Source organism: Neomonachus schauinslandi, chromosome 11 (genome assembly GCF_002201575.2).
Source record: "Neomonachus schauinslandi chromosome 11, ASM220157v2, whole genome shotgun sequence".
Classification (NCBI taxonomy): Eukaryota; Metazoa; Chordata; class Mammalia; order Carnivora; family Phocidae; genus Neomonachus; species Neomonachus schauinslandi.
The window spans coordinates 5414466-5438042 of NC_058413.1; the positions used below are offsets into that span (position 1 = coordinate 5414466).

Sequence of the window (23577 nt, forward strand, 5' to 3'; positions counted from 1 at the left end):
TTAGGGCCCCAGACATTTCTCCCCCATGTCTCAAGGCTGCCAGGAGGGTGCTCACAATAACTTTGCCCTACTTCTTGGCACATCCACATTGTCCACATCCTCCAGGGCCCGGCTGAAATGCTGTCTGCTCCTTACTGCTCTCATGACACAGCCACTTACCGGTGGGGTCTCCTGCCTCTCAATGAGCACAGCAGACACCGTGATGTATCTCATGACACATCACTTCCCTCCTGCATTATGTGTTTTGTATGCATAACTGATCTTCTCTGTAGACTTTTTTTTTTTTTTAAGTAGGCTCCATGCCCAGCGTGGAGCCCAACGAGGGACTCAAACGCACCACCCTGAGATCAAGAGTCAGACACTTAACCACTAAGCCACCCAGGCACGCCTACAGACTTTTCTTGAGGGCGAAGATCATTTTATACATCTTTGTATCCTTCAGACTACCCCACACAGTACCAGGTACATACAGGTGGTCAAAAACAACTCACAGAATACAGCTTACACATAAAGATGCCTGTTGGATGAGTGAAGGCTTGTTTGTGAAGCCACTGGGAATTCCCAGACTTAATAAATAATACATTTTCTCACTAATTTAAAATTCCTTGTAAGGGTTTTCCCAATTAATACAAAGTTTGAACTCAATGCAAGTAGCATAGGATTCTTATGTATTCCTTATAACTGTGTGTGTATCCAGTCCTATGTAAATGTTATATAAATAGAATTCAATATTCAGCTGTTTCTTCACCATAGCATGTAAGTGCTCACATCCTCTATGAATCTGAAGAAAGGGAAAGGGGCGCCTGGGTGGCTCAGTTGGTTAAGCGACTGCCTTCGGCTCAGGTCATGATCCTGGAGTCCCGGGATCGAGTCCCACATCGGGCTCCCTGCTTGGCAGGGAGTCTGCTTCTCCCTCTCCCGCTCCCCCCTCTTGTGCTCTTTCTCTCTCTCACTCTCTCTCTCAAATAAATAAATAAATAACTTTAAAAAAAAAAAAGAAAAGAAAGGGAAAGGATCTTCTGCACTGCATGGTGTTGGGCTTTGCACCTTCCCTAGATGCTGTGTGGTAATGATATAACCCAAACTACAGCTGAAGGGAGGAGATACACAGCTTGAGCATCCAGGCGTGGCTAAGAAGACTCGGGCTTCCCCAGCGGAATCAGCCTATAAAACCATCCTGCATAAGAGAATGGATTTGCCCATCAACAGAGGAAGTGACTCCAAAATTTAGGAAAAGGTCTCAAGTAGCTAAGGAATGTTTTTTAGAGTATCGGAAATGCTGGCTGGGACTCGGGACAACACTCACTAGATGCAGGCCTGGGGTTAAAAACTTACACGAATTATCTCATTTAATCTTCAAACACCTGAGGCAGCACTATCATTACCCCCAGTTTTGCAACTGAAAAAACTGAGGCTCAAGAGATGTAATAACTTTGCCCAAAGTCACAAACCCAAGTTTCTCTGACTCCAGATTCTGAGCTGAGACTAGCTCAAACCATCCAGTTCCCTTTCTTCTTGCACGCGGTCTGCAACGAGGGGGTAATGATTCCGTATCTTCTAGAAGAGACCATAAAGATCATCTGCTCCAGCCTCTTTACAGAGGAGGAAATGGGCTCAGAGGGATAAAGGGACTTGTTCCCCAGGTAGCACAGAGCCAGAGGCCGCTCTGCAACGCTATCACAAGGTGCCCTAGAATTGCAGCCCGAGCCGCACTGGCAGAGGCGGGATGGAAACCCCGAGCTGTGAGCCCCGGGTCCCGGATCCGTGACAGGCAGAGCCCGATCCAGCCCCAGGCGCGCTCGCTGCCCCGCCCGGCTAGCGCTCCCGTCCACGTCCACCTGCGGCGCCAACCATTCCGGCCCGCGCCCCGGGAGTACCTGTCGGCGGCGCGCAGGCTCTAGGCCGGGGACCGGGCGCTGGCGCGAAGCGAGCGGGGCTGCGCGGGCCAGAGGCGGACACTGGCCTCGCCAACCCGGGCCTCCCCGGGCCACCTCGCCTCAGAACGCCGAGGCCCCGGGAGCGCGCGGACGGCCGGAGGCCGAGAATTTGGGAGCGCTGGTCCCGGGAGGCAGAGCCGCCTGGCTTCCTCCCCTCAAGCCCCCTACTCTGCCCCTCAACTGTCTGCAGACCCCGTCCTAGCTCGAGGGCACCTGAAGGGGAGCAACGGCCACGCGGTCCGCAGAGTCAAGCAGCTGGGACCCTCGGGGGCGAGGTTCCCATGGAAACGAGAGAGGCTCTTCGCGCCTGCGCGGACGCGCTAAGCACGGTGGGAAATGTAGTTTCCGGGCTGCTACCGGGCCGCCAAAAGAACAGACGCAAGATGGCGCCCGAGCGTTGTGGTGGGTTCCGAGCTTCTGGATCCTTTCCCCCCGCCACCCCCAAATCCCCGCCCGGGCCCTGCCGGCGTAGGAGAGGCCGCGGAGGCCTGAAAGGTAGTTTCTCTTGGCAGCCGCGGCTCTGAGGCGTCTGGGGTGCAGGGTGAAGCGGCGGGGGCACGCTCTCTTCGGCGCGTACAGTTTAGCCGTTTGGAATCTAGTCCTGAGGAGGGGCCGCCCTGGCTCGGGGCGGGTCCAAGCCCGGCCGACCCGGGCCCGGCGGAGGGAGGACTCGGTGAAGGTGGGAGCGGACCTAGGAGGCACCTGCTGTCCGAGGGACGCGAGCTCCTCGTGGCACGAGGGTTCACGTCCGGGCTGGGCGAGCGGCCCGGCGCCTGAGAGACTCCTGCCCCGGCTGGGGGCCGACTTGGGATTCCGGGAGCAGGGGTCGTCCCGCCCCTCCCTCCGGCCGGCCTGGGGCAGAACTGGTGAATCCGGGCGAGCCAGCCTGGGAGCCGCCCTGTCCGTCGAGTTAGGCCTCCGGGCTGAGATCTAGAAGCTTAGGACCTATTTGAGGCCTCATCAGAGACTCAGTGACTTCTCTGAGCCTCAGTTTCCTGTTTCCAAAAGGGTAATTATAATGCCTGCTCTTTCTCCTGGGAGTGTTACAAGGTTCGATGGAAAGGACATTGTGTGCCGGACATAAACAGGCATTCCCATTTGCTGTACGTTGGTGCAACTTCTTGGAAGGAAATGAAGCAATGCCTTTCAAAATTAAATGCAAATAGGCTTTGCTTCAGCCGTTCTACAGGTTTCGTGGCCATGTGTACACAAGAAAGTATGTATGAGTACTTAAGCATTACTTGGAATGAAAAAAAATTTCATAAACAACCTAAATGTTCATCAGTGGATGACTGCTTAAATAAAATAGTGGAGTCCATAGAATAGAACATGTATTGGGGCGCCTGGGTGCTCAGCAGGTTAAGTGTCTGCCTTCAGCTCAGGTCACGATCTCAGGGTCCTGGGCTAGAGCCCCACGTCAAGCTCTCTGCTCAGCAGGGAGTCTGCTTTTCCCTCTCACTCTCTGTGCTCTCCCCCCCCCCCCCGCTCAAATAAATAAAATCTTAAAGAAAAAGAGTATGTATGATTATTGTAGAAATTAGGCAGAGCTTCCTGAATTGATAAGCAACTCTTTGTGCTATGAAAAAATTTTTCAAAGTGCAGAATGTTAATAGAGTATAATTTATGTTTTTAAAAGAATAAATATATTTGATGACAGAAGCATGGAATGTCTTTGGAGGGACTCGGAAGAAGCAGTAACAGTGGTTGCCTATGAAGGATTGGAAAATAAGATCAAAGGGACACATACTTCCCCCCCCCTTTAGCAATTTGCGTGAGCTGTGTGTGTGTTTCTTAATCATTAGTCTGCATTTTTTCCAAGTAATCTCTACACCCAATGTGGGGCTTGAACTTACCACCCTGAGATCGAGAGTCAGATACTCTACTGACTGAGCCAGCCAGGTGCCCCTGTCTGCATTTTTGATGCAGTTTCCCCTCCAGTTTTTGTTTTCCCAGGTGCTGAATTCTTACTTCTCAAGAGTCCTCCACAGATTCTGATTAGCCCCGGAGCTCAGAGTTCATGATAGGAACCCCCTTCCCAGCTGCAGAGGCTGCAGGAGGGCAGGGCCTGGCTTTGGCTTCCCTCCTATCACCCTACCTGCCCCTAGCATGGCTTAGGACCACTGAAAGGGCAGTCTGGGTGGGACTCAGGGCTGGCTGTAGGATGGCAGGCAGCCCCCCTGTTTGCTCAGAAGGGTGGACCAGCCAAGTGGACCAAGAATCAGACTGGCTTTTCTGGACCCTGCCTGTGACCCTAGGCATGTCACCCACAGATAGATATAAATGCTTCCTCTTCTAGAGAACACGTTGAGGGTGAATTCTATCAGTGTATGGAGGACATATATTGTTGAAATATCAAAGCAGGAAGGGGGGCACTTAGAGATTTCCTGGTCTAATCCTTTTGTTTTACAGAAAGAAACAGAGACTGGAGGTGGAGTAATTTCTAAGTGGCAAAGCCAGGGCTAGAACCCAGGCTCCCTGCCCCTTGGTACCCCAGGGCTAGAGCAGTGCTGGGGTCCCACCAGGGTCTGGATGAAAAATGCCCTTAAAATGGGGTACGAGTTCTCCATCAATGAGAATATTTGGTGCCAACTCCTACCTCTGAGTTGGCTTTGAAGGAAGGAGGGGACAGAAGTGACAAAGATGGGCCCACTTACTCTTCTTGAACACTAAACCTGACCAAAAGGAACCTGTACCTAGAGGGGGAGGGCCCACTGAGGGGCCTGCTTCCTTGGCGGTGATGGGCTGGCTTGGAAAATCAGGCTCTGTTGCATTGTGGCAGGAGGAAGATTCTTGGGACCCAAAATGTGCTCGAGAACTGTCATCAAGTGTCCAAAATGAGCCTTAGCTTCTGGAACAGGCTTGGTCCTGTCAGATGGGCGTTGGCAGCTCCCACTTCCTCATGGGTAACTCCCTTCAGCTGTCCCAACAGAGCCAAGCACCTGCTGCCCAGTGTAGGCTTGCCCGCCCCCTGCCAACCTGCCTGAGGGGCACGTGGGCAGCTAACATTTACCCAGGCCCTGCCCTAGGAGATGAGGGAGATAGCACTGGTCTCCCCTCTTCTCTTCCCCTTCTTCCACTCCACCCCAAACCCACCACTCCCCCAAACAGGCCTGTCACAAGACACCTGGGAGCTGTGAGGAGACCAGACTCCTCGTGTAACCAGAGAAGGATCAGACTCACAGGCAGACGGCTTTATCATAAAAGTGAAAATAATATGAAAATGTTTTTTATTTCTAAGTACAAAGCCAGATACTATTAAGACTGTGAAAAACTGGCCAGAGGCTGTAAAGGACAAAAAGGAGACTCTCTTTGGCCTGGTGTCCTGTGACCCAGCGCAGTGCTGTGGGGGAGTGGTGAGGGGTGGGGGCAGCAGCAAAAGATGGGCAGGTTGTGGAGTGTGGGAGGGAGGCCGACCCGCCAGCCCCACCTGTGGGCCAGCTCTCCGCTCCTCAGAGCCTCCGGGTCTGGGGACTGAGGTTACTCTCGGCCTTTAAGGGCCACTGGGTCTCTGGCTGAGCAGACCCCAGGAATGAAGGGGGCAGGGGTGAGGCAGATGGGAGTGGGTGAGGGAGGGAGCAGAAGCCTTTCTGCACTGGGAAACTTTTATTCTGTGGCTGCAAGTGAATGTTCCCGGCAGCAACTGAGAATGAAGCAAGGTGTTCTTGCCCCCAAAGGTATCTTCAGTCTCTCGGTCACATCCCCATTATAGACAGAGAAGGTCTTGAGCCCTTGGAAAGGAGGACATGTCCGAGACTTAAGGCTGCAGCAGCCGAGGCTGTAGTGATGGAGTCTTGGGGCCACCTGGGGAGGAGCTAAAAGGAATGTGGACAGGTTGGCAGGAGTGAAGGGTGCTCGTCCCAGGAGCTGTGTGCCGGCCCCTCTATTTGTATCTGGGGGCCAGGGGCATGTGTGGGGGCTCAGGCCTCGCCTTCCTCCTCACTGCCATCCACACTGGCCTGCCTCACCACCTTCCCCCGGAGCCTGGGTGTGGAGGCGCAGCCAGCCCCGCCCTGCTCCTGGAAGGCCTGGGTCCGGCTGGCCACCAGGGCAGCGCTGTTGAGGGCGACCACAGACTGGCGGGACTTCAGGGCAGGCCAAGGCCCCTTGTGGCCCCGCCGGCCTCCCTTGGCCTTTGAGAGCTGAGGGAGGGTCTCTGGAGGGTCTTCCTCTGAAGACTCATTCGAAGAAAACACCTGGCGGGGTCAGAGTAGAAGAAGAATCACTGAGAAGTCTTTCCAGGGCAGGGGCACTGAGCACAGAGTCTGGAAAGGGGCAGGTGTGGACTGGTAAGTGAATGCAGAGAAACTGGGCTACTCGAGGGTCACATTTCCACAGGAGAGAAGACAACACCCCGGCCCCACTGTCCCTGCTCCTCGGCATTCACCTGTCTACAACCTCCTAGCCCCACAAGCCCTCCTGAGCTTCCCCGCACCTGCCACATCCTTGAGGCCCCCTCCTCCTCCTCTTGCCCCCTCTGCCTTTGTACAGTCAGTCCTGAGAGCCTTCCAGGAGCTGGGCTCTGAGCCGGGAGCCAAATGAAGACACTCTGCCTTTAGAAACATCCACACTCACCCACCAACCATCCATACCCAGTGCCGCCTCCTCCAGGAAGCCTCTCCCAAGCGTTCCGGCCCTCCCAGACGAGCTCTGGCCTCAAGTCTCCTGTGTGTGTGTGTGTGTGTGTGTGCGTGTGTGCGCGTGTGTGTTTAGAGCGGGGTGGCGTCTGGCTTCCTAAGGCAAAGGCCAGCCTCTGTTCTGCTCATGCCCTGCAGCACTTAGCACGGAGATGATGCTCAACTGCTCAGGCCAGTACTTGGTTGTGTGGGTGCCATGACCCCTCTGCACCCCATCCTCTGGTGGGTCACTTGCCCCCCAGACTTGGGAGGGGCTGCAGAGGTCATCTCGTCCACCTCATCTAGGGTCAGCAGTTGGTCGTCCAGCTCCTGGCCTGCGGAGGATGGCTGGGCAGCCGTGCCCCTTAGGAAGCAAGTGCTTTCATCAGGCTGAGCATGCCCGCAGCCTCCCGCCCAGGGCTGGCTCGGCCCAGAAGCCCCCGCGGATGCCCCTGGCTCCATGACTGCTCTCCAGCTCCCATGAAGGACAGCGCTCACTGGCCCCCACTGGGTCTCCTTGGCCGCTTTGAGGGGACGAAACGGAGCCGCCCAGGAAGTGGTCCCCATGGGAAGCCGAGCACCCGTCCTGATCTCTCTCCTTCCTCCCATCTGCCGCTCCTACTTTTGTCCCCCACTGTGCCTCAGCCTGGGCTCCTTCCCTGGCCCCAGCCTCACCTCTGGCAGGTCACTGGCCCCTGAGGCGCCTTCCAGCTCCGAGGAAGGCTCCAGGAGGCTGATGGACCTCATGACCCCTCGGAGGTTGATGCGGGGCCGTGGTCCAGGCTCTTCTGTCGGGGCTGCCTGGCTCTCCTCCAAACCCATAGCCTCCATCTCCGCCCTGCCCCCTGGCTCTGGCGGAAGCGGTGGGGAAGGTGTAGAGACATCGGGGGCGAGGGGCTCCTCTGGGGAGGCCCCACCCGCTTTCTGCTCCCAGAGATGGCTCTGCCGGCTGTAAGGAGGTAGCCCTGGGTCAGCTTTGAGGGACCCAGCAGCCACCCCAGCCTCGGCACCCACCTACTCGCTTCCCCTCGTCTCCCCCTCGAACCTGGCGGTCAGGATGCCCTGGTAGGTCTGCAGCTGGCGCAGAAAGCCAGGGTTGGGGCGGGCGACGGGCCGGAGCTCCTGAACGTGGCGCAGGGCCTGCTCCAGGCCCCAGCCGTACTGCTTCATGGCGTAAGCGACCACCGTGGCAGCCGAGCGGCTGACGCCCATCTTGCAGTGCACCAGCGCCCGGGTGCCCTGGGCCCTGTGGAGGCCGCTCGGTCAGCTCCCCCGCCCGCCCCCTCTCTGCCCCCGTCAGTGTGGGGGAAGGGCGGGTAGTGCTCCACCCAGAGCAGAGGAGCGGGGCAAGGCCAGGAGGAGTCCTAGAGCTGAGGGCAAAGCCGGCAGGATGAAGCTGGGGTGGGGTGAGCCGGGGGGTGGGGGGGCCGGGGGCGCCCCAACCTTGCGGCCTCCACGAAGCGGTGTGTCTCCTTCCAGTGGGGTAGCAGCTGGGCTGACTCCTCGTCCCAGAGGCGCACGTTGTGGTAGATGAAGCGCTCGGGGTAGAAGTTGTCAATCTCGCGGGCCATGTTCAAGATGTGGCTGACCCTGCAGCAGAGGGCGGGAGGCCTGGCTGACGTGGCCGGTGGGGGGACGCGAGGCCCATCGGCCAGCAGACCCGGCGGAGCCTGGCTGGTTCGGAGAGTCAGGCGGGGCGGGGAGGGGGGGAGATGGCCGTGACCCTGAGCGAATCCTGTCGCCCTGCCGCGCTGGAGTTGTCCCCTCTGGTCCAGCCAGCGGCTCGGCTGACTGCAGTGCTAAGCCTTCTAGTATAAGTCAGAGAACAGCTTTGAGCGAAGCTGAGACCACGTGGATCTGCGGTGGAGCCGGGGTGACGGGGGCCACAGCGGGTTTCCTGGAAGCCCACGGTGGACAAATGGCAGGAACCTAGGAGAGCAGGTGGCCAGGTCCCCCGGGAGAGGGGCACGTGCTTCTCCCTTGCGACGCGGTCAGTGGAGAGGAGCTTTCCTGCTTGGGACAGGCCACCGGGATGCCCGCGGCCACCCCTCTTCTCCGTGAGACTGAGGCCCTGGGTCCAGGCCTTGCTTTACGGCGTGGGGAGGGCGAGTGGGCCCGGGGAGGCCTTGCAGGGGGAGCAGCCCCAGAGGCGGGATGGGAAGCGGAGCTAGCAGCCCTTCAGGGGGGCCTGGGGGCTTCTGGCCAGGTTGCCCCTTGCGGGGGAGGCCAAGTGAAGCGGGGAGACAGAGGGTGGGCAGTCCTGAGGGGCTCAGAGCCCTACCTGTTTCTCTGTAGCTCCTCCAGGTTCGCCGCATTCCACTCTGAGCCCTGCGGAGGGAGGGGAGCATCATCCTCCGTCCCCCCAGCTGCAGCGTCGCCCCGCCCCCCGCACCCCTCCAGCTGCTGCTCACCAGGTAGAGGTGGGGGAAGATGCGGGAGGCGCGATCTTGCTGGGCCATGAGCAACAGCATCTGGTTGTCGATGAAGTCGCGGTACTGTTCCAGCGGCCGGCCCAGGCGCAACTCCAGGGCCTGGCGGATCTGCAGGCAGAGCCACAGGGGCGCCGAGGCTCAGGGGGTCCCTTGCGGGTGTCCTGATGCCCGACCCTTCCCTCTGGGGCCTCAGAGGGCGCACCCGTCCCATCCGGACAGAGGAGCGGAGCCAGGCGTGGGGGCCTGGCTCAGGGCAGGAGGCAAGCAAGGTGGGAAGAAAGAGAGGAAAGCTCTGCCCCAGGTGGAGGACCACCCCCCCACCCGGGGCCCAGCTCCCTCCTCACCCCTGCTCCTCCCCAGCACCAGCCCACCTCTTTGGGTTTTCTGTGTTTTTGGTTGTTTTTTTTTTAAAGTAAGCCCCACGCCCGAGGTGGGGCTTGAACTCATGACCCCGAGACCAAGAGTCACCTGCTCTACTGACCGAGCCGGCCGGGCGCCCCCCAGCCCACCTCTTTGGAAGTGACGCTCTCCAGGTCACTGGTGTCCAGCACATCCCACAGCTCAGCCCGGATCGCCTGCTCCATCTGCTCCTGTTCTGAGGGCCTGGGAGCCGAGCCCGTCAGTCCAGGGACGCCTTCCCCACTCTGCTGCGACACCCTCCCTCTCCTCCCCTCCCTGCACTGACCGGCCAGGCTTGGCGCTGGGAGGCCGCAGAGACTCCAGGTCGGCCATGGCCATCCACTCGTTGAGGCAGCTCTGGTCGGAGCTCAGTCTGTCCTGATAGTGTCCAGCCCAGGTCAGGGCACTGCCCCCCGGCACAAGGCCACTGCCCAGGGCCGCCTCACATGCCTGGTGTAGCACCTGGAGTGTGGCCCTAGGAGAGGGGAGAGGCCGGATCACACTGGCCTCTCTGCCTCCCCTCCCCAGCCCCTCAGCCAGCCCCGAGAAGAGGATGGGCCACCCTAACCCTTACCACATGGTCTGGATGGAGATGGGCTTGAAGATCCGGCTCTGCCCACCAGACGTCACGCTGAAGCCCCTGAGGGAGATCGGGCGGGGTAGAACCCAACTCCAGGCTCTGGCACAGAGCCCCTGAGAGGCCAAGCCACCAGCTACCTCGTGAGGCTGCTCCACAGAATGTACACACATCGCTGGGCTTCAAGACAAGCCCCATTTGCCAGATATGGGGTGGCCGAGGCCCAGAACAGCTAGGTGACTTGCCTAGGTTCACACAGCAAACCAGAGATAGAGCTGAGTAGGCCCAGGCGCCAGATGCCCAGCCCAGAGTTTTCCCACGGCTCCCCAGTGCCCAGCTGCCCCATCATACACATCGCCCCTCCGGCCCCACCCCTCCCCTCTCTCCTCCCCCTAGCTGCCACCTCTTACCCATCTCCATCTAGGTACACCTGGGTGTCACTCCAGAGAGGCAAGACCAGGCCCAGGGTGCAGCTGGGGGAACTGGCAGGGGACAGAAGAAAAGCCACTGTCCCCCAGCATCTCACTTCCTCGCCCCCACCCCCCTTCCTCTCCCTGCTCCCACCTGCTATCGGGGAAGTCCACCCCCAGGAGGACGGTCTCATCCCGGCTCAGGTGTTCTCGTGTGGAAACTACCAGCAGGTAGCGGAGCCGGGGGGGCCGGGCTGCTTCCAGCTGGGCTGCCTGGGGGAGATAAGGAGGGAGAAGCCCAGGGTCACAGTGGCCCCAGAAGACCCTGCACCCCCCACCCCCACCTGACACAGTCCTGGGCCTAGAACAGATGTGCTGCCCGCCCTCCTCTTCTCAGACACCAGATTGGTGGTTATAATCTGATGGTTCCCCACTTGTGGATTTCACGGTCCCACAAAATGTTTAAGAAGATTTTTCTTAAAGGGGGTATGTGTGGAAAAAAGGGAAGAATGGGCCTGACACAGATTGCCAGTTTTCAATTTCTGCCTAGGAAGGAGGCTTAGAAAAAAACCTTTGCACTTGCCATCACCATCACTGGATTCAAGAAAGGTTTCTCACCCAAGAAATACTAAGGACTCGACCCCACAATGAAGGATGGTATTTCAGTGGAATAAATTCAGCTTTAGAGAGACTGCCTGCTTTTGTTTTTCCCATCTTGCGGCAGACAAGGAGGTGCCCCACAGGCATCTGGGAGCTGGTCCTCAAGCTCTCACCTGTGCCCCATGGCGCCTGGGCCCCCTCCGGCTCAGCAGGCCCTCCTGAGCGCCAGGCCAGGCCTTCAGTAGGCAGACAGCTCGCGGGGTCAGGAAGGGCTTGCGCGGGTTGCACAGAACCCCGTCTCTGTGTAACGGCCAGCTCTTGGCCCTAATCTGGCCCTATGGGCTCAAGCAGGACAGACCTCCTGCCACCGTTTCCCACACCGCCAGAGCCCTGAAGACTTGACTGTGCCCCGTCAAAACGACTAGCTGAGCCGGCAGGCTCACCAGGACTTGGGGGTTCATATTACTGCTCCCCACTCAGACACACGGGCTAGCTCTCTTCCATCCTGCGCCCCCCCACCCAAGGGCGGGCTCTCCCCGCTTCTCAGGGGGCTCTGGGCTGCCCCTCACCAGGCGGATGTCGTCCTGCGGCCTCAGCAGCTCCACCATGAGATGCAGGTGCTGGCTCTGCTCCTGCTTCCTGGGGCTCTGGGGCCCATGCCCATCATCCGTCTGGTCCCCGTGGGGCCGTTCTTCACCTGGGGGTCTCTCCACCACCTCGGGGCCAGCCTCAGCTGCTTCTCCCTCGTCCTCTCCATCCTGCAGTCTCAGGACAGCCCCGCGAAGGACTGCGAAGCTCTGCCTGGCAGGGCAGCAGGGAAGCCATCAGGGTCCCTCATAGCCCTCAGGACAGGTGCATCCAAATCACCCACCAGGCTTGTTAAAACAGGGGTTGGGCGCCATCCCTGGAGAGTCAGTAGGTCTGGAGTGGAGGCCTGAGAATGTGCATTTCTAACCGGTTCCCAAGTGCTGAGGCCAGCCCATTTGGGGAACTACAGTCTTGGAGGCTCTCAAGCCCTCAACCCACTTGTCTAAGGGTTGGGGGCGGGCAAGGGTTGCTCCCTTTCCTTCGTACCTGCCTAACTCAGGAGATGCTGTAAACTTGGTGGTGACCCAGGAGTCCTCGGGCCCTGTTGTCTCAACCTGCCCTTTGGTTTGTGACTACGGGCCTGAGCCAGGGTCCATGATGGTGGTGACCAGGGGGAAGATGGAAGCAAAAGCAGCCAAGTCAGTGCTGCAAGCCAACTGCGCCCACCAGCCGTGCCCACTGGCAACACCGCCCCACAGATTCAGGAGTTGGCTTTGGCTGCGAGTCCTCCAGGGTGGCAGTGGCCAGGCCTGGCAGCTGGATGTGGGTGTCTGTGTTGGGGAGAGGTGCTCACCTTCGCTGGAGCCGGCTTCCCCGCTTGGATGCCTGGTCCTGCTGAGAAAGCAGCCCCCAGGGCAGAGTGAGGCGGGCAGTGGCAAGGACTCTCCTCTCTGCTCTCAGGGTGCCATCGCCCCCCCTCCCAACTAGGGACTGGAACCAGGAAAGGTGTCAGGTCCCTTCCCACCCCAGTCCACTCCGCACCCGGAGGCACTGGGGGAGCCTGGGCCCAGGTCCAGGTGGGGCAGCGTGGGGTGAGAGTGGGTGGGGGTGCTGGAGGTGTCCAAGGGGTTGGCCCAGATCTGGGCCTGGAAGTGGGTAGGGCCTCTGCAGTCTGGGCTGGCGCTTCAGGGTTCCAGATCTTTGGTCTGAGTTCCTGGGAGCCTCAAGACCCCCTCCCAATCCCCTCCAGCGTGATACTTGGGGTCCCCCTCCCCGCACCCCCAGGCTCAAGGGGAGACTGGCCGTGGGCAGGACGCGCTCCCCCAGGCGCAGCTGGCAGCCAACTGCGTGGGCCGGACCACGGCAAAGCCAGACTTACCGTGGGCCCCACAGGCGTGGAGTGGCCGCTGGTCGGGGGGGAGCGGCTCACGGTGACCAGGGCCATGGGGCCTGGCCGGGGACACCTGGGCCGGTCCGGGCACTTTGCCCTGCCACAGCTCGACGGACAGTCCCTGCCCCGCAGGACCAGGAAGGAGAGACCGGAGCCACCAGGGCCTGGCACCTCCTCGGGGGCGGCCCTTAAAGGGCCAGACACTCGTCCAGCCGGGCCTGCGGAGCCAGCGCGAAGCGGCTGCCGCCCCTCCCTTCGCGTCTCCTCCGGTTCGGCCGCCTCGCCCCCGCCCCCGGACACGTTGGGGGCGGACCCGGGGCGGGGCGCAGGTGCGGAGAGCGGCCGGGAGGGAAGTGTCCAGGGGTCCTGCAACTTGCAGCCTTCGTTCCCGGGTTGGGTCCCTCCTCCGGGGAGGCGCCCCTGCCCCTGCCCTCCCGGCTCCGCCCACTTAGGTCACCTGAGTTCTGCTTTGGACCTCAACCGTGCTACCACCTAGAAGAGTTGGGACCTAGGGAAGCAGGACTGGGGACACAGGTCTTGGAGAGGATCAGACACAGTCTTAAGTTGGGGGGGACCCCAAAATTATTTCTCCTTGCTGATTGGCCCTTCTGCACGAATCCTTGGGAGACATGCAGAGCTTCAGGGGAAATCAGGCGGGATTTAGAACTGACCCCTGTAGCTCACAGGGGACCCTCAGGGCCACCTTGGAGGTGCGCAGGGCAGAGCTGCAGCAGAGGGAAGTGACTTGTCCAAAGCACTGGGATAGAACATGCTGGGGTCAGTGCAGGAATCCAGGCCTGGTGTGCAGGGGCCTCCTCCCAGATGGCTGGCAGTAGTCTGGAGGCCCAGCCTCTCCCCCTCTCAGACAGGAGCACAGGTGGGTTCTGGTAAAGACCCAGTGAGTCACAGGAGGACTCCAGGGAATTGATGTTAATGGAGCACCTACTCTGTAAGGGACTTGACATATGTGGGTTTATTTCACCCTCCCAACAGCCCTGGGGAGTGGGAGGCGGTCTCATTTTACAGCTGAGGAAACTGAGGCTCGGAGAAACTGAAAGGGCTACAGCCAGGATTCAAACCCAGGTCTGCAGCCATTGCCCACGGCATCCACCCTCAATGTCACCTCCCCACCTTGTCTCCCCATTGAGCAGAATAAGCCTGCTGCTCAAAGTCTCTTTATTTCCACCTAGGTCTCCAACGCAAGTCCACCTCCAGGGCTCCAGGCCCCAAGCTTAGCAGCAGAGAGTTTATAAATAAATAAGTTACAAAAGCAGGTGGGGCAGCAGCCCAGACAGCCCTCCCAGGGGCCGGGTGCTCAGTGCTCTGTGAGCGAGAGCTGCAGGATCCTCTGCAAGTCCTCCTCCTCCTGCTGCCCCCGTCGTTCCTGCTCCTCGTGCTCCCTCGAAGACAACTCCAGGGCCAGGCGAAGCTGCTCCTCAAAGCTTGGGGGGGCTGGGGCCGGGGGGGTCCCGTGAGGGGATTCTGGGCCGTTGGGCTCTGTGGACATCCGGAGGCTTTCTTGGAGGACCCTTCCAGACAAGGCGTGAGAGGAAGGGCAGACCAGTGAGCGCTCAGGCTGGGGAAGAAGGCTAAGGGCAGGATCATGGCTATGGAGGACAAGGGCAAGGACAGGGTGGCTGGGACCCAGAGGACCAGAGAAAAGAGACAAGGCGAGGGGCCCCGTCTCCCCCATCCTCACGCTGCCTTCAGTGGTAGGCAGCACTGCTTATGGAGGGTGGCCTCGGAGAGGGCATGGGATCCCGGGCGCAGTGCCTCCCCACTACCCGCCGCCACCAGCCAAGGACCCCCTGGCTGGCAGGGTCCTCGGGGCAGGGCAGGCTGAGACACTGTCCTCGTAGGTCCCAGAGGGCCTCACCGCTCCAGCTGAAGCTGCTCCTCATAAGCGGTGGCCTGGGGAAGAGGGTGGGCACCAGGCCGGGTGTTGGTCAGGGCTTCCCAGACTGTCACCTGCAGCAGACGAAGCCCGGAGCTGTCACGCGTGCCACCCGTGCCAGCACCCAGGCGGGCCGGCCCCTGCCCGCGTCCCACCTGCTCGGCCTCCGTGCCCGCCTCCAGCAGGCTCTGCCGGATGGCAAACTGGAGCAGGTCGTCATCCTCGTCGCGAAGGGGCTCGCTGCGCTCTGTGCCCAGCACGCTGTACCCCTCGGGCACCTCAAACACGGCGGGGTCCACCTCACACGGGAAAGGGCTCCCTGCGCGGGAGAAGGGCCACGCTCAACCCCGGGGCTCGGGGACCAGGGAGCGGCGCAGCCCGCCTCCCTGCCGCGGTACCTGAGGCTGGGCCGCCAGGGCCGGGGGCCGGCACCCACACTGAGCTCAGGGGCTCGTCACAGCCACACAGGTTGCTGAAGGTGATGCGGGCATTGAGCACGTGGAAAAGGGGAATCTCTGTGAGGAGACAGCAGGCCTGAGCCACCGGGGCCAGCAGCCGGCCCCCGTCCCCAGGAGCTGCCCAAGGGCCCCCGGTGCCCCAGGCCACCCCTCACCAATCTTGACTGGGAAGCCGGGGGGAAGGCGCAGGGTGATGAAGTCACGCAGCTTGGCAAAGTGAGCATTGCTGATAGCCATCAGGTCAATGATGGGCGTCACCTGGTCACCCAGGGAGAGTGGGTGCTCCTCACTCAGCCAGAGCGTGGCCTTGAACCTGCACAGGACGTGAGTCAAGGAACCTCTGGCGGCCCCTCTGTTAAGACCCACCCAGCCTGGACACCTGCCTTTACTCACACTCTCTGCCAAGACTGCGTTGCCCTCTTGTCTGCTCAGCTGTCCCGCCTGCCTTCCCCAGGAGCGTATGTCCTTCTGGCCCTACTGCCCGAGCTGCCCCCCAGACCCTGTGCCTAGGCTGGGGCCTATGGTAGCCTCAACTCATCTGGATGTGGAGTCTACCTGTGGTCCCTGGACAGTGCTGGGCCCACCGTAAGCTCTATGTCATGACTCATCCTCCCAGTGCCCTTGTGAGCAGGGGGACAAGTGTGACTGTTATTTTACTGAGGAGAACAGACTCTCGGAGGGGAAGACATTTCCTGGGGCCACAGAGTCAGGAGATGGCAGCGCTGTGAGCCCTTCCCCTTTGCCATAAGCTGGCCTCCAGCAGGTGCTCATTCAATTGAACAGAAAGCCATAAATGGGCGGTGCTGCCCATTCATTCATTCACCAGACAAGAGTAACCAGTCCTCTGGGCCAAGCCGCCGAGCTGGTGCCAATAACCACGGATAAGACAGACCTGGCTCCTGGACCCAAGGAGGAGAATCTAGCAGGAAGCCAGCTGGGTGAGTGGGTCCCCCACTCTGGTGGGCCCCAAGTGTGACAGGAGTCTGCAAGGGCTCAGGGGGACCAGGCAGGGGCCCCGTCCCTGAGGGAAGTCCCAAAGCCAGCTCCAAGACCTCACCTCTGTACTTTGCTGGACATCTCAATGGGGCGGCCAATGTTCCTCGACTCCAGGCTGAAGTTGGGATCGAAGTATTCACTGGGGGAAATGGCTGTGGGGTTGGTGGGGCTGGCGGCCTGCTGCACAGGAGCCTGGGAGGGCCCCATGAACAGACTTAGTGCTCAGAGGGTGCCTGCCTGGCCCTGCCCACCGGCCCCCTGCCCGTGACCCCCCCACCTGGGGGCCTGGCTCACCCCGCTGTGGGAGGAGTGCTGCTGGGCCATCCCGAGGAAGGACTGGAATGGAGTCTTCCCTCCTAAGGAGAGAGGGTGGGAGCCCATGAGGAGACTTGGGGCCACTGCCCCCAGGCTGCCCCCCCGTCCACTCTGGGAGCCTCCTGTCGGGTGGGAGACAGAGCACATGGGAATGGGGAGGCCTCCCAGCTTGTCCCAGATGTTGTGGCCCTAACCCCAGACCAGGGTGACCCCAGCATATGGTGTGACTGGGCAGCAGGCAGGCGCACCTCGGTTTACCTTTGCTCCTCGACTTGTCCTGATCAGAGAGGTGCTCCGTGCGAGTGCGTGTCACCAGCTCCACATTGGTGGCACTGTATACCTGGGGAGCAGGGGGGACACGGGGGGACCTGAGGGCTCAGAGCCTGTTTCCCACACTCAGCCTCACCAGTACAGGACCCACGTCCTCCTCTCTGCAGGGACAGACAGGATCTCGCCCCCCCTGTGGAGGAGGTGGCGGGGTCTGAACCGTGGGGGCTCAGTCATGAGGGGAAAGCGCTCCTCGTGTCATCTCGGTAACCCGAGTCGGGGCCCGTGCTGGGGTGATCCCTATGTGCTCGGCGGGGCCTGGGCACTCGGGCCCCCCTGAGTTCCCATGGCCACACGGGGCTTCCAGAGCCCACGGGCTACTCTGTCTCTCCTCCACATGGGTGGGTGTGGAGAAGCAGTGGAGTTCCTGGGCCTTGTCTCCTACCCCAGCCCCCACCACTAGCCTCTCCTGCCTTGGCCTCGTAGCCGCTAACGGTTTCCATCTTCTCAGACCGCCAGCCCCAGATACCACATTTGTTCCTGAAACAGACCAAACAGGAGCTCGTGAGGATCCGGACCCCAAGGCCCTAGCCAGAGCCTTCCCTTCCAGAGACCCCTTCCAATTCGCCTTCCCACTATGAAACGCAAGGGCCTTGAGAGGATGCCTGGACAGCTGGGGACAATCAAACAGGGACTGGGGACTAAAAAGTACTGAGGAATTATCATTAATTTGTTAGGTGTGATAATGGTGTTGGGGCTGGTCTTATAAACATCCTTATCTGTTAGAGTCATGTGCAGAAGCATTTACTGTTAAAGTGATATGACATCTGGGATGTGCTTTAAATAGTCCAGGAAGGGGCGCCTGGATGGCTCAGTTGGTTAAGTGTCTGACTTCAGCTCCGGTCATGATCCCGGGGTCCTAGGATCAAGCCCTGCTCAGTGGGGGTCCGCTCATCCCTCTCCCTCTGCCCCTCCCCCCACTTGTGCGCTCTCTCATTCTCTCTCTCAAATAAATAAAATCTTAAAAAAAAAAGTTTGGGGGCTCCTGGGTGGCTCAGTCATTAAGTGGCTGCCTTCGGCTCAGGTCATGGTCCCAGGGTCCTGGGATCGAGCCCCGCATCGGGCTCCCGGCTCAGCGGGAAGCCTGCTTCTCCCTCTCCCACTCTCCCTGCTTGTGTTCCCTCTCTCGCTGTGTCTCTCTCTGTCAAAAAAAAAAAAAAAAAAAAAAAAAGTTCAGGGAAGAGGCACCTGGGGGGCTCAGTCAGTTGAGGGTAACGATGCTTGATTTTGGCTCAGGTCATGATCTCAGGGTCGTGAGATCGAGCCCCGCAGTGGGCTCCACGGTGGGCATGAAGTCTGCTTAAGATTCTCTCTCACCCTCTGCCCCTCCCCCCACCTCTCTCTCCCTCCCTAAAAATAAAATAAAATAAAATAGTCCAGAGAAAAAAGGAAAAAAGCTAGGAAGGATAGACTCAACAAGATTGATAGAATGTCGGTTAAGTGTTGAAGTTGGGCGAAGAGGACATTCTAACTATTCTCTCTTCTTTCATACATGTTTGAAATTTTCCAGAATAAAAAGTGAAAAATAAAAGTGTGTCTGATTCAACAATAATAGTTACAAGACATCAATATCCCACTTTTGATAATGGCTAGGACAAGGAGACAAAAGATCAACAAGGAAACAGAAGACTTGAACAACTCTATAAAAGAGACTTAACAGACTTTCTTAAAACACTCCACCCAACAGCAACAGAATGCACATTCTCCTCAGGTGGCACATGAAACATTCTTCAGGATGGACCATATGCTAGGCCATAAAAGAAGCCTCAATAAAACTGAAAGGAGAAAAGTCATACAAAGCATGTTCTTCAACCACAAGGGAATGAAATAAGAAATCAATAACAGAATAAAGATTTGGGAAACTCACAAAGGTGTGGAAAGTAAACACACTCCTAAAAAACCCAAAGGGTCAATGAATAAATCAAAAGAGAAATCAGAAAATGCTTTGAGATAAGTGGAAATAAAGATACAATACTCAAACTTGTGGGATGCAGCTAAAACAGTGGTTAGAGGGAAACTTAGAGCTATAAGTGACAATATTAAGAAAAAAAATTAAAGACCTAAGTAAGTGGGAAATGGTCACATGGTCACGGAAGAGGACACTCAACATTGTCAAGATGACAGTGCGCCCCAAGCCGAGTTACAGATTCAACGCAAACCCTATCAGAATCCCACCCATGGGGCGCCTGGGTGGCTCAGTCGGTTAAGCGACTGCCTTCGGCTCAGGTCATGATCCTGGAGTCCCGGGATCGAGTCCCGCATCGGGCTCCCTGCTCGGCAGGGAGTCTGCTTCTCCCTCTGACCCTCCCCCCTCTCATGCTCTCTCTCTCTCTCTCATTCTGTCTCAAATAAATAAATAAAAAAAAATCTTAAAAAAAAAAAAAAAAAAGAATCCCACCCAACAATATCTTTGTAGAAATTGACCAACTGAATCTGGAATTCCTATGAAATTGCAAGGGACCCAGAATACCCAAAATAATCCTGAGCAAGAAGAACAAAGTCAGAAGACTCACACTTTCCAATTTCAAAACTTACCACAAGGCAACACTTATGAGACATTGTGGTCCTGGCACAAGGACTGGCATGTAGGTCAAGGGATAGAACTGAGAGTCCAGAAAGAGACCCATGCACCTGTGGTCAACTGCTTTTCCACAAGGGTGCTAAGACCATTCAGTGAAAAAGAGCCGTCTTATGCACAAATGGCGCTGGGACAAGTGGGTCATCACGGGCAAAACAATGACGTCAGACCCTTTCCTCACACCATACGCAAATAGTGATTCAAAATGGACCAAAGACCGAAACGTAAGAGCTAAACCTATAAAACCTTGAGAAGAAAACACAGGGGAAAATCTTTGCCACTTTGGATTTGACAAAACACTGTTAGACATGACACTGGAGGAATAGGTGACAAGAGGAAAAAATAAAAAAATACATAAATTGTATGTTTCATGAAAATTAAAAATGTGTCGTCAAAGGACACGGTCAAGAGAGTGAAAACTCAGCCCACAGAACGGGAGAAAATATTTGCAAATCACATACCTGAGAAGGGACTTAGATCTAGAATATATAAAGAACTCCTGCAACTCAATAATAAAAAGACCACCCAATTTTTTAAATGCGCAAAGGATGTGAATAGACACGTCTCCAAAAAAAGAGCTATAAAAGGCCAATGAGCACATGAAAAGGTGCTCCACACATCATTCACCATGAAGGAAATGCAAATCACAACCACAGTGAAATACCCCTTCTCACACCCGCTAGGGTGGTTGTAATCCAAAAATAAATGAATGAACAGCAATGTCGGTGAGGACATGAAGGAACTGGAACCCTCCTACACTGCTGGGGGGGCGGGGGATGGAAAATGCTGCAGCCCCCTTGGTAAACAGTCTGGCAGTTCTTCAAACAATTAAATATCTGGTTACCAGATGAGCTAGCAATTCTACTCCCAGGTATACACCTGAGAGAAATGAAAACTATGTCCACACAAAACCTTGTATGCTAATGTTTACAGAAACCTTCATAAAGGCGAAAGGTGGAAACCATCCTAATGTCCGTCAGTAGATGAGTGAATAAACAAAATGTGAGCTAGGCATACAATGGACGGGGTGAAGCAGTTACACACTAAACTGGATGAAGTGTGAAAACGTTGTCAGTGAAAGAAGTCACACAAGACCACGTATCGCATGATTCCATTCATGGGAGAGTCCCGAATAAGGAAATCTACAGAGAAAGTAAATCAGTGGCTGCCTAGGGCTGGGGAAGGGGGTGAGGGCACGGGAGTTGGCAGCTACAGGATTTCTTTTTGGGGTGATGACAATGTTCTAAAATCGACTGGGGTGATAGCGGCATTTCCGCAAACACGCTAAAAACCACTGAATCGTACACTCGAAACAGGTGAACTGTTCGGTATACAAAATTATATTCCAATGAAGCTGTTTGTTTGTTTGGTTTTCAAAAAGGTTATTTCTGAAGTCTGTTCCAGGAACTGGGACATATGTTGTCAGAGAGAGAACAGCCTGGCTGGTAGGAATCTGACCCTACCCACAAAGGACTCTGGCCCAGAAACAGCCATACTACTGAGAAACCCACACTGGGGTGAAGAGCTGCCCTGAAGCACAGCCTAAATCCTTGTTGTGATGGGAAAACACGTGAGGGCCCCCTGGCCTAGCCTCCTTCCCAGGAAGACAGCTGCCCTCGGACAGACATGCGGGGGCCTGAAGGTTGCCACGGGACCTGCAGCTGGTCTGGGTGGGACACTGGATGTGTGGATGGGAAAGCATGCTGCGCAGACTGAGTGGGTGGCAGGTGGCCAGTGACCCCCCACTGGGCCTGCAGGGACCCCTGCCCCCACCTGAGCAGCCTCTGAGCGGCTCACCCTCCCAGAGGCCTGAACCAGGACCCGCGGTGTGGCCGGGCCCCAACTGACCTCTCGAAGGCCACATTGCGCGTGTCCAAGTGGGTGGAGACGATAGGAGAGGTGAGCCGACTGGCCACATGCTCTTCACTGGGCCGCATGGCGGCCAGCAGCACTTCCGGCTCCTGCAGGGCGAGCCCCAGCGTCTCGGTGTGCACCACCTGCCGGTCGTGGTCCACTTCCATCACCAAGGCTCCTGCCTCTGCCAGCCGGCCCGGGTGCGTGAGGGGCACAAGTCAGTGCCAGGCCCCAGACAGCGGGGGAAAGGGCCACCACGGTGCCCTCAACCACCTGCTGCTAAGTGGGTGAGGCCCCAGCCCGTGGGTCCCCTCCATCCTCCACCTCTGTTTCCAGAAAGTAGAGAAAAAGAACAGCACCGTTCTCACAAGCCACAGAGAATCCGGCGGGGGGTGGAGGGGAGTCGTGGCCTGCCTCACGCCCACAGTGAGTCCCCCAGAGCTCACCCTGGCCCTTGAAGATAAAGCTCCTCCTGCCACGCTGCCAGGTCATGTGCTCGAAGCCCAGAAGACTGGTGTCCACCCGCAGGCTCTCCCCCCGCTTCCACACTCGGTACACGTCACTCGGGCACATCTTGGACACAAGGGGCACTGCGGGGAGTGCGGGGGTCACCATGGTTCTTTCCCATAGGATCCCCCCGCCCCGCCCCAGGCGGAGCCAAGAGGTCCTCACTCACCCCAGCTGGTGAACTCCCACTTCATCTCCACGTAGAAATCGGGGGCCTGAGATAGACCAGAGCACCTGTCAGGGCCTGGTGCTGAGGATCGGCGGGCCTAGGGAGCTCCTTGTCTGTAGCCCCTCTCTGGGAGTCCAGCCCCTCAGCAAGTCTTCAAGCGCTATGTCCTAGCTACGCCCCCACTACAACCACACCCCCCCCAGGAAAGGGTGGGCTAAGTGGGGCCCTAATAAGGTCTTGGGATAAACAGACTCTAAGTATCTGGAGCCCGGAGGTCAGTGTCCACCTGGCCACTAGACTGCGGAGGGGCCCTGGGGGAATTTCTTGCTCCCCCTGGGTCTCAGAGTCCTCATCTGTAAAGAGGGCACAATGACCCCCTCTGGGCCTGCCCCCCATGCTTGAGGAGGGCCAACAGGTACTCGGGGGCACCAGGCCACACCTGCAGAGTCAGATGAAACTCTCCCTCCAGGGAACAGGCCCACATCTAAAGCTCTGTGGAGATTTCTGGTACGAGGGACCCCTGACGTCAGCAACAGCTTTCCTCCTAAAGGGCCCCGTCTCGCCCATGTGGGCCTGGACTCCTCTTCCCTACATGACCCTGGAATGGGGTCACTGTCGTCGACAGCGATGGGAAAGCATGCTGCGCAGACTGAGTGGGTGGCAGGTGGCCAGTGACCCCCCACGCAGTGTGTCACGGCCCCTTGACACGGCTCCCTACCCCTCCTGACGGACCGTACCTCTGTCCCCGCCGTACCTGGCGGAGTTTGTTGAGCAATTCCGGAATGCCAGCCAGTCTCTGTGTGGCCCTCTGGTAGTCCCGATACTGGAGCACCAGCTGTACCATCTCGGGGTCCCCAGTGCTGACTGCCTCCTGCAGGACTAGGGGCACCAGGCCGCTGAGGGGAGCTCTGTCGATGGCCCCAGGCACCAACCCCACCGCCAGCCTCAGGGGAGCCCCTGTGCCCTCTGCAGTACCTGCCCAGCCCTGGCAGCTCTCTTTGCCCACATTGGCATTGTGTCGAAGGAGGACTCTGACGGACTCCAGGTTCCCCAGGGACACAGCCAGCTCCAGGGGAGTGCGCCCCCGGGGGTCCTCCTGTTCAATGTCGTGCTGGGGAAGATGGGACACTCAGCACAGGGCAAGCAAAGAGAAGCAAGAAGGCCACTAGGCTGAACACGGCTGGGGGGCATGGCGCGAAATAAAGACAGCAGACAGGCCATGGAAATGGCTGAGGGTGGCCTGCGTGTCCTCGTAGGAGGAGGGGGGGGAGCAGGTGGGAAGGGCCTGCCCACCTCTCCTGCCTTCGGCCAGGAAGAGAGCTGGGGATCCGGCGGTGGGGCCTGGTCAGGCAGCCTGGTCAGGCAGAGGTGCAGCTGCAGATGTCAAGAGTTTGGAGGGGCCTGGGGGCCAGAACCAGGCTGCCTGTCCTCAGCCTGCTGGCTCAGGGGTGGTGTGGCGCGAATTCGGGGGCCGGGCTTCGGCTCAGGCCGGGCGGCCTCCAGGACGGAGACCACGGCTTTGAGTGGGCTGCGCGGAGGACAGCCCGGGCGCCCGGTGGGTCTCACCTGGCGGCTGTGCAGCGCGGCCTCCAG

The 23577-nt window shown here is 58.3% G+C and overlaps 2 protein-coding genes across 6 annotated transcripts; both read right to left on the reverse strand.

The window, feature by feature from the left end:
• Positions 1-5150: 5150 nt before the first annotated feature.
• On the reverse strand, positions 5151-13124 carry SSH3 (slingshot protein phosphatase 3). Of its 2 annotated transcripts, none has more exons than XM_044919353.1 (14): positions 12875-13124; positions 12350-12387; positions 11538-11769; positions 10523-10641; positions 10369-10440; positions 9956-10021; positions 9668-9856; positions 9492-9585; positions 8962-9090; positions 8832-8878; positions 7994-8140; positions 7596-7796; positions 7226-7499; positions 5151-6130 (listed from the first exon to the last, which is right to left on the reverse strand). In XM_044919353.1, the coding sequence occupies exons 1-14, from the start codon at positions 12938-12940 to the stop codon at positions 5855-5857; spliced, it is 1950 nt and encodes a 649-aa protein (XP_044775288.1). In that variant the 5' UTR covers positions 12941-13124; the 3' UTR covers positions 5151-5854. The 2 variants fall into 2 exon arrangements, with proteins under 2 accessions (XP_044775288.1, XP_021540781.1); XM_021685106.2 differs by having other exon boundaries at positions 12350-12390.
• A 921-nt stretch (positions 13125-14045) lies between these two features.
• On the reverse strand, positions 14046-23571 carry ANKRD13D (ankyrin repeat domain 13D). Of its 4 annotated transcripts, XM_044919264.1 has the most exons (15): positions 23551-23571; positions 22960-23095; positions 22739-22863; positions 21985-22030; positions 21755-21898; positions 21303-21492; positions 17290-17356; positions 16808-16889; positions 16529-16590; positions 16296-16426; positions 15394-15551; positions 15179-15295; positions 14936-15099; positions 14763-14854; positions 14046-14415 (listed from the first exon to the last, which is right to left on the reverse strand). In XM_044919264.1, exons 3-15 carry the CDS (start codon positions 22826-22828, stop codon positions 14202-14204), a joined length of 1557 nt encoding a protein of 518 aa, XP_044775199.1. In that variant the 5' UTR covers positions 22829-22863; positions 22960-23095; positions 23551-23571; the 3' UTR covers positions 14046-14201. The 4 variants fall into 4 exon arrangements, with proteins under 4 accessions (XP_044775199.1, XP_021540778.1, XP_021540777.1 ...); XM_021685103.1 differs by lacking the exon at positions 23551-23571 and having other exon boundaries at positions 21303-21486; positions 22722-22880; positions 22960-23080; XM_021685102.1 differs by lacking the exon at positions 23551-23571 and having other exon boundaries at positions 22722-22880; positions 22960-23080.
• Positions 23572-23577: the final 6 nt, after the last annotated feature.

Excerpts from the sequence above, each read along its gene's own strand:
- SSH3 (XM_021685106.2), bottom strand. The coding sequence starts at position 12,940 with ATGGCCCTGGTCACCGTGAGCCGCTCCCCCCCGACCAGCGGCCACTCC. Across the intron at positions 8,879-8,961 it reads TCTTCCCCCACCTCTACCTG|GGCTCAGAGTGGAATGCGGC; the intron begins GTGAGCAGCAGC and ends CTCCCTCCGCAG. Across the intron at positions 7,797-7,993 it reads CGCTTCGTGGAGGCCGCAAG|GGCCCAGGGCACCCGGGCGC; the intron begins GTTGGGGCGCCC and ends CGGCCTCCACAG.
- ANKRD13D (XM_021685102.1), bottom strand. The coding sequence starts at position 22,998 with ATGCCAATGTGGGCAAAGAGAGCTGCCAGGGCTGGGCAG. Across the intron at positions 22,881-22,959 it reads GAGCTGCCAGGGCTGGGCAG|CGGCCTGGTGCCCCTAGTCC; the intron begins GTACTGCAGAGG and ends AGCTCCCCTCAG. Across the intron at positions 15,552-16,295 it reads ATGTCCAGCAAAGTACAGAG|GTTCAAGGCCACGCTCTGGC; the intron begins GTGAGGTCTTGG and ends CGTCCTGTGCAG.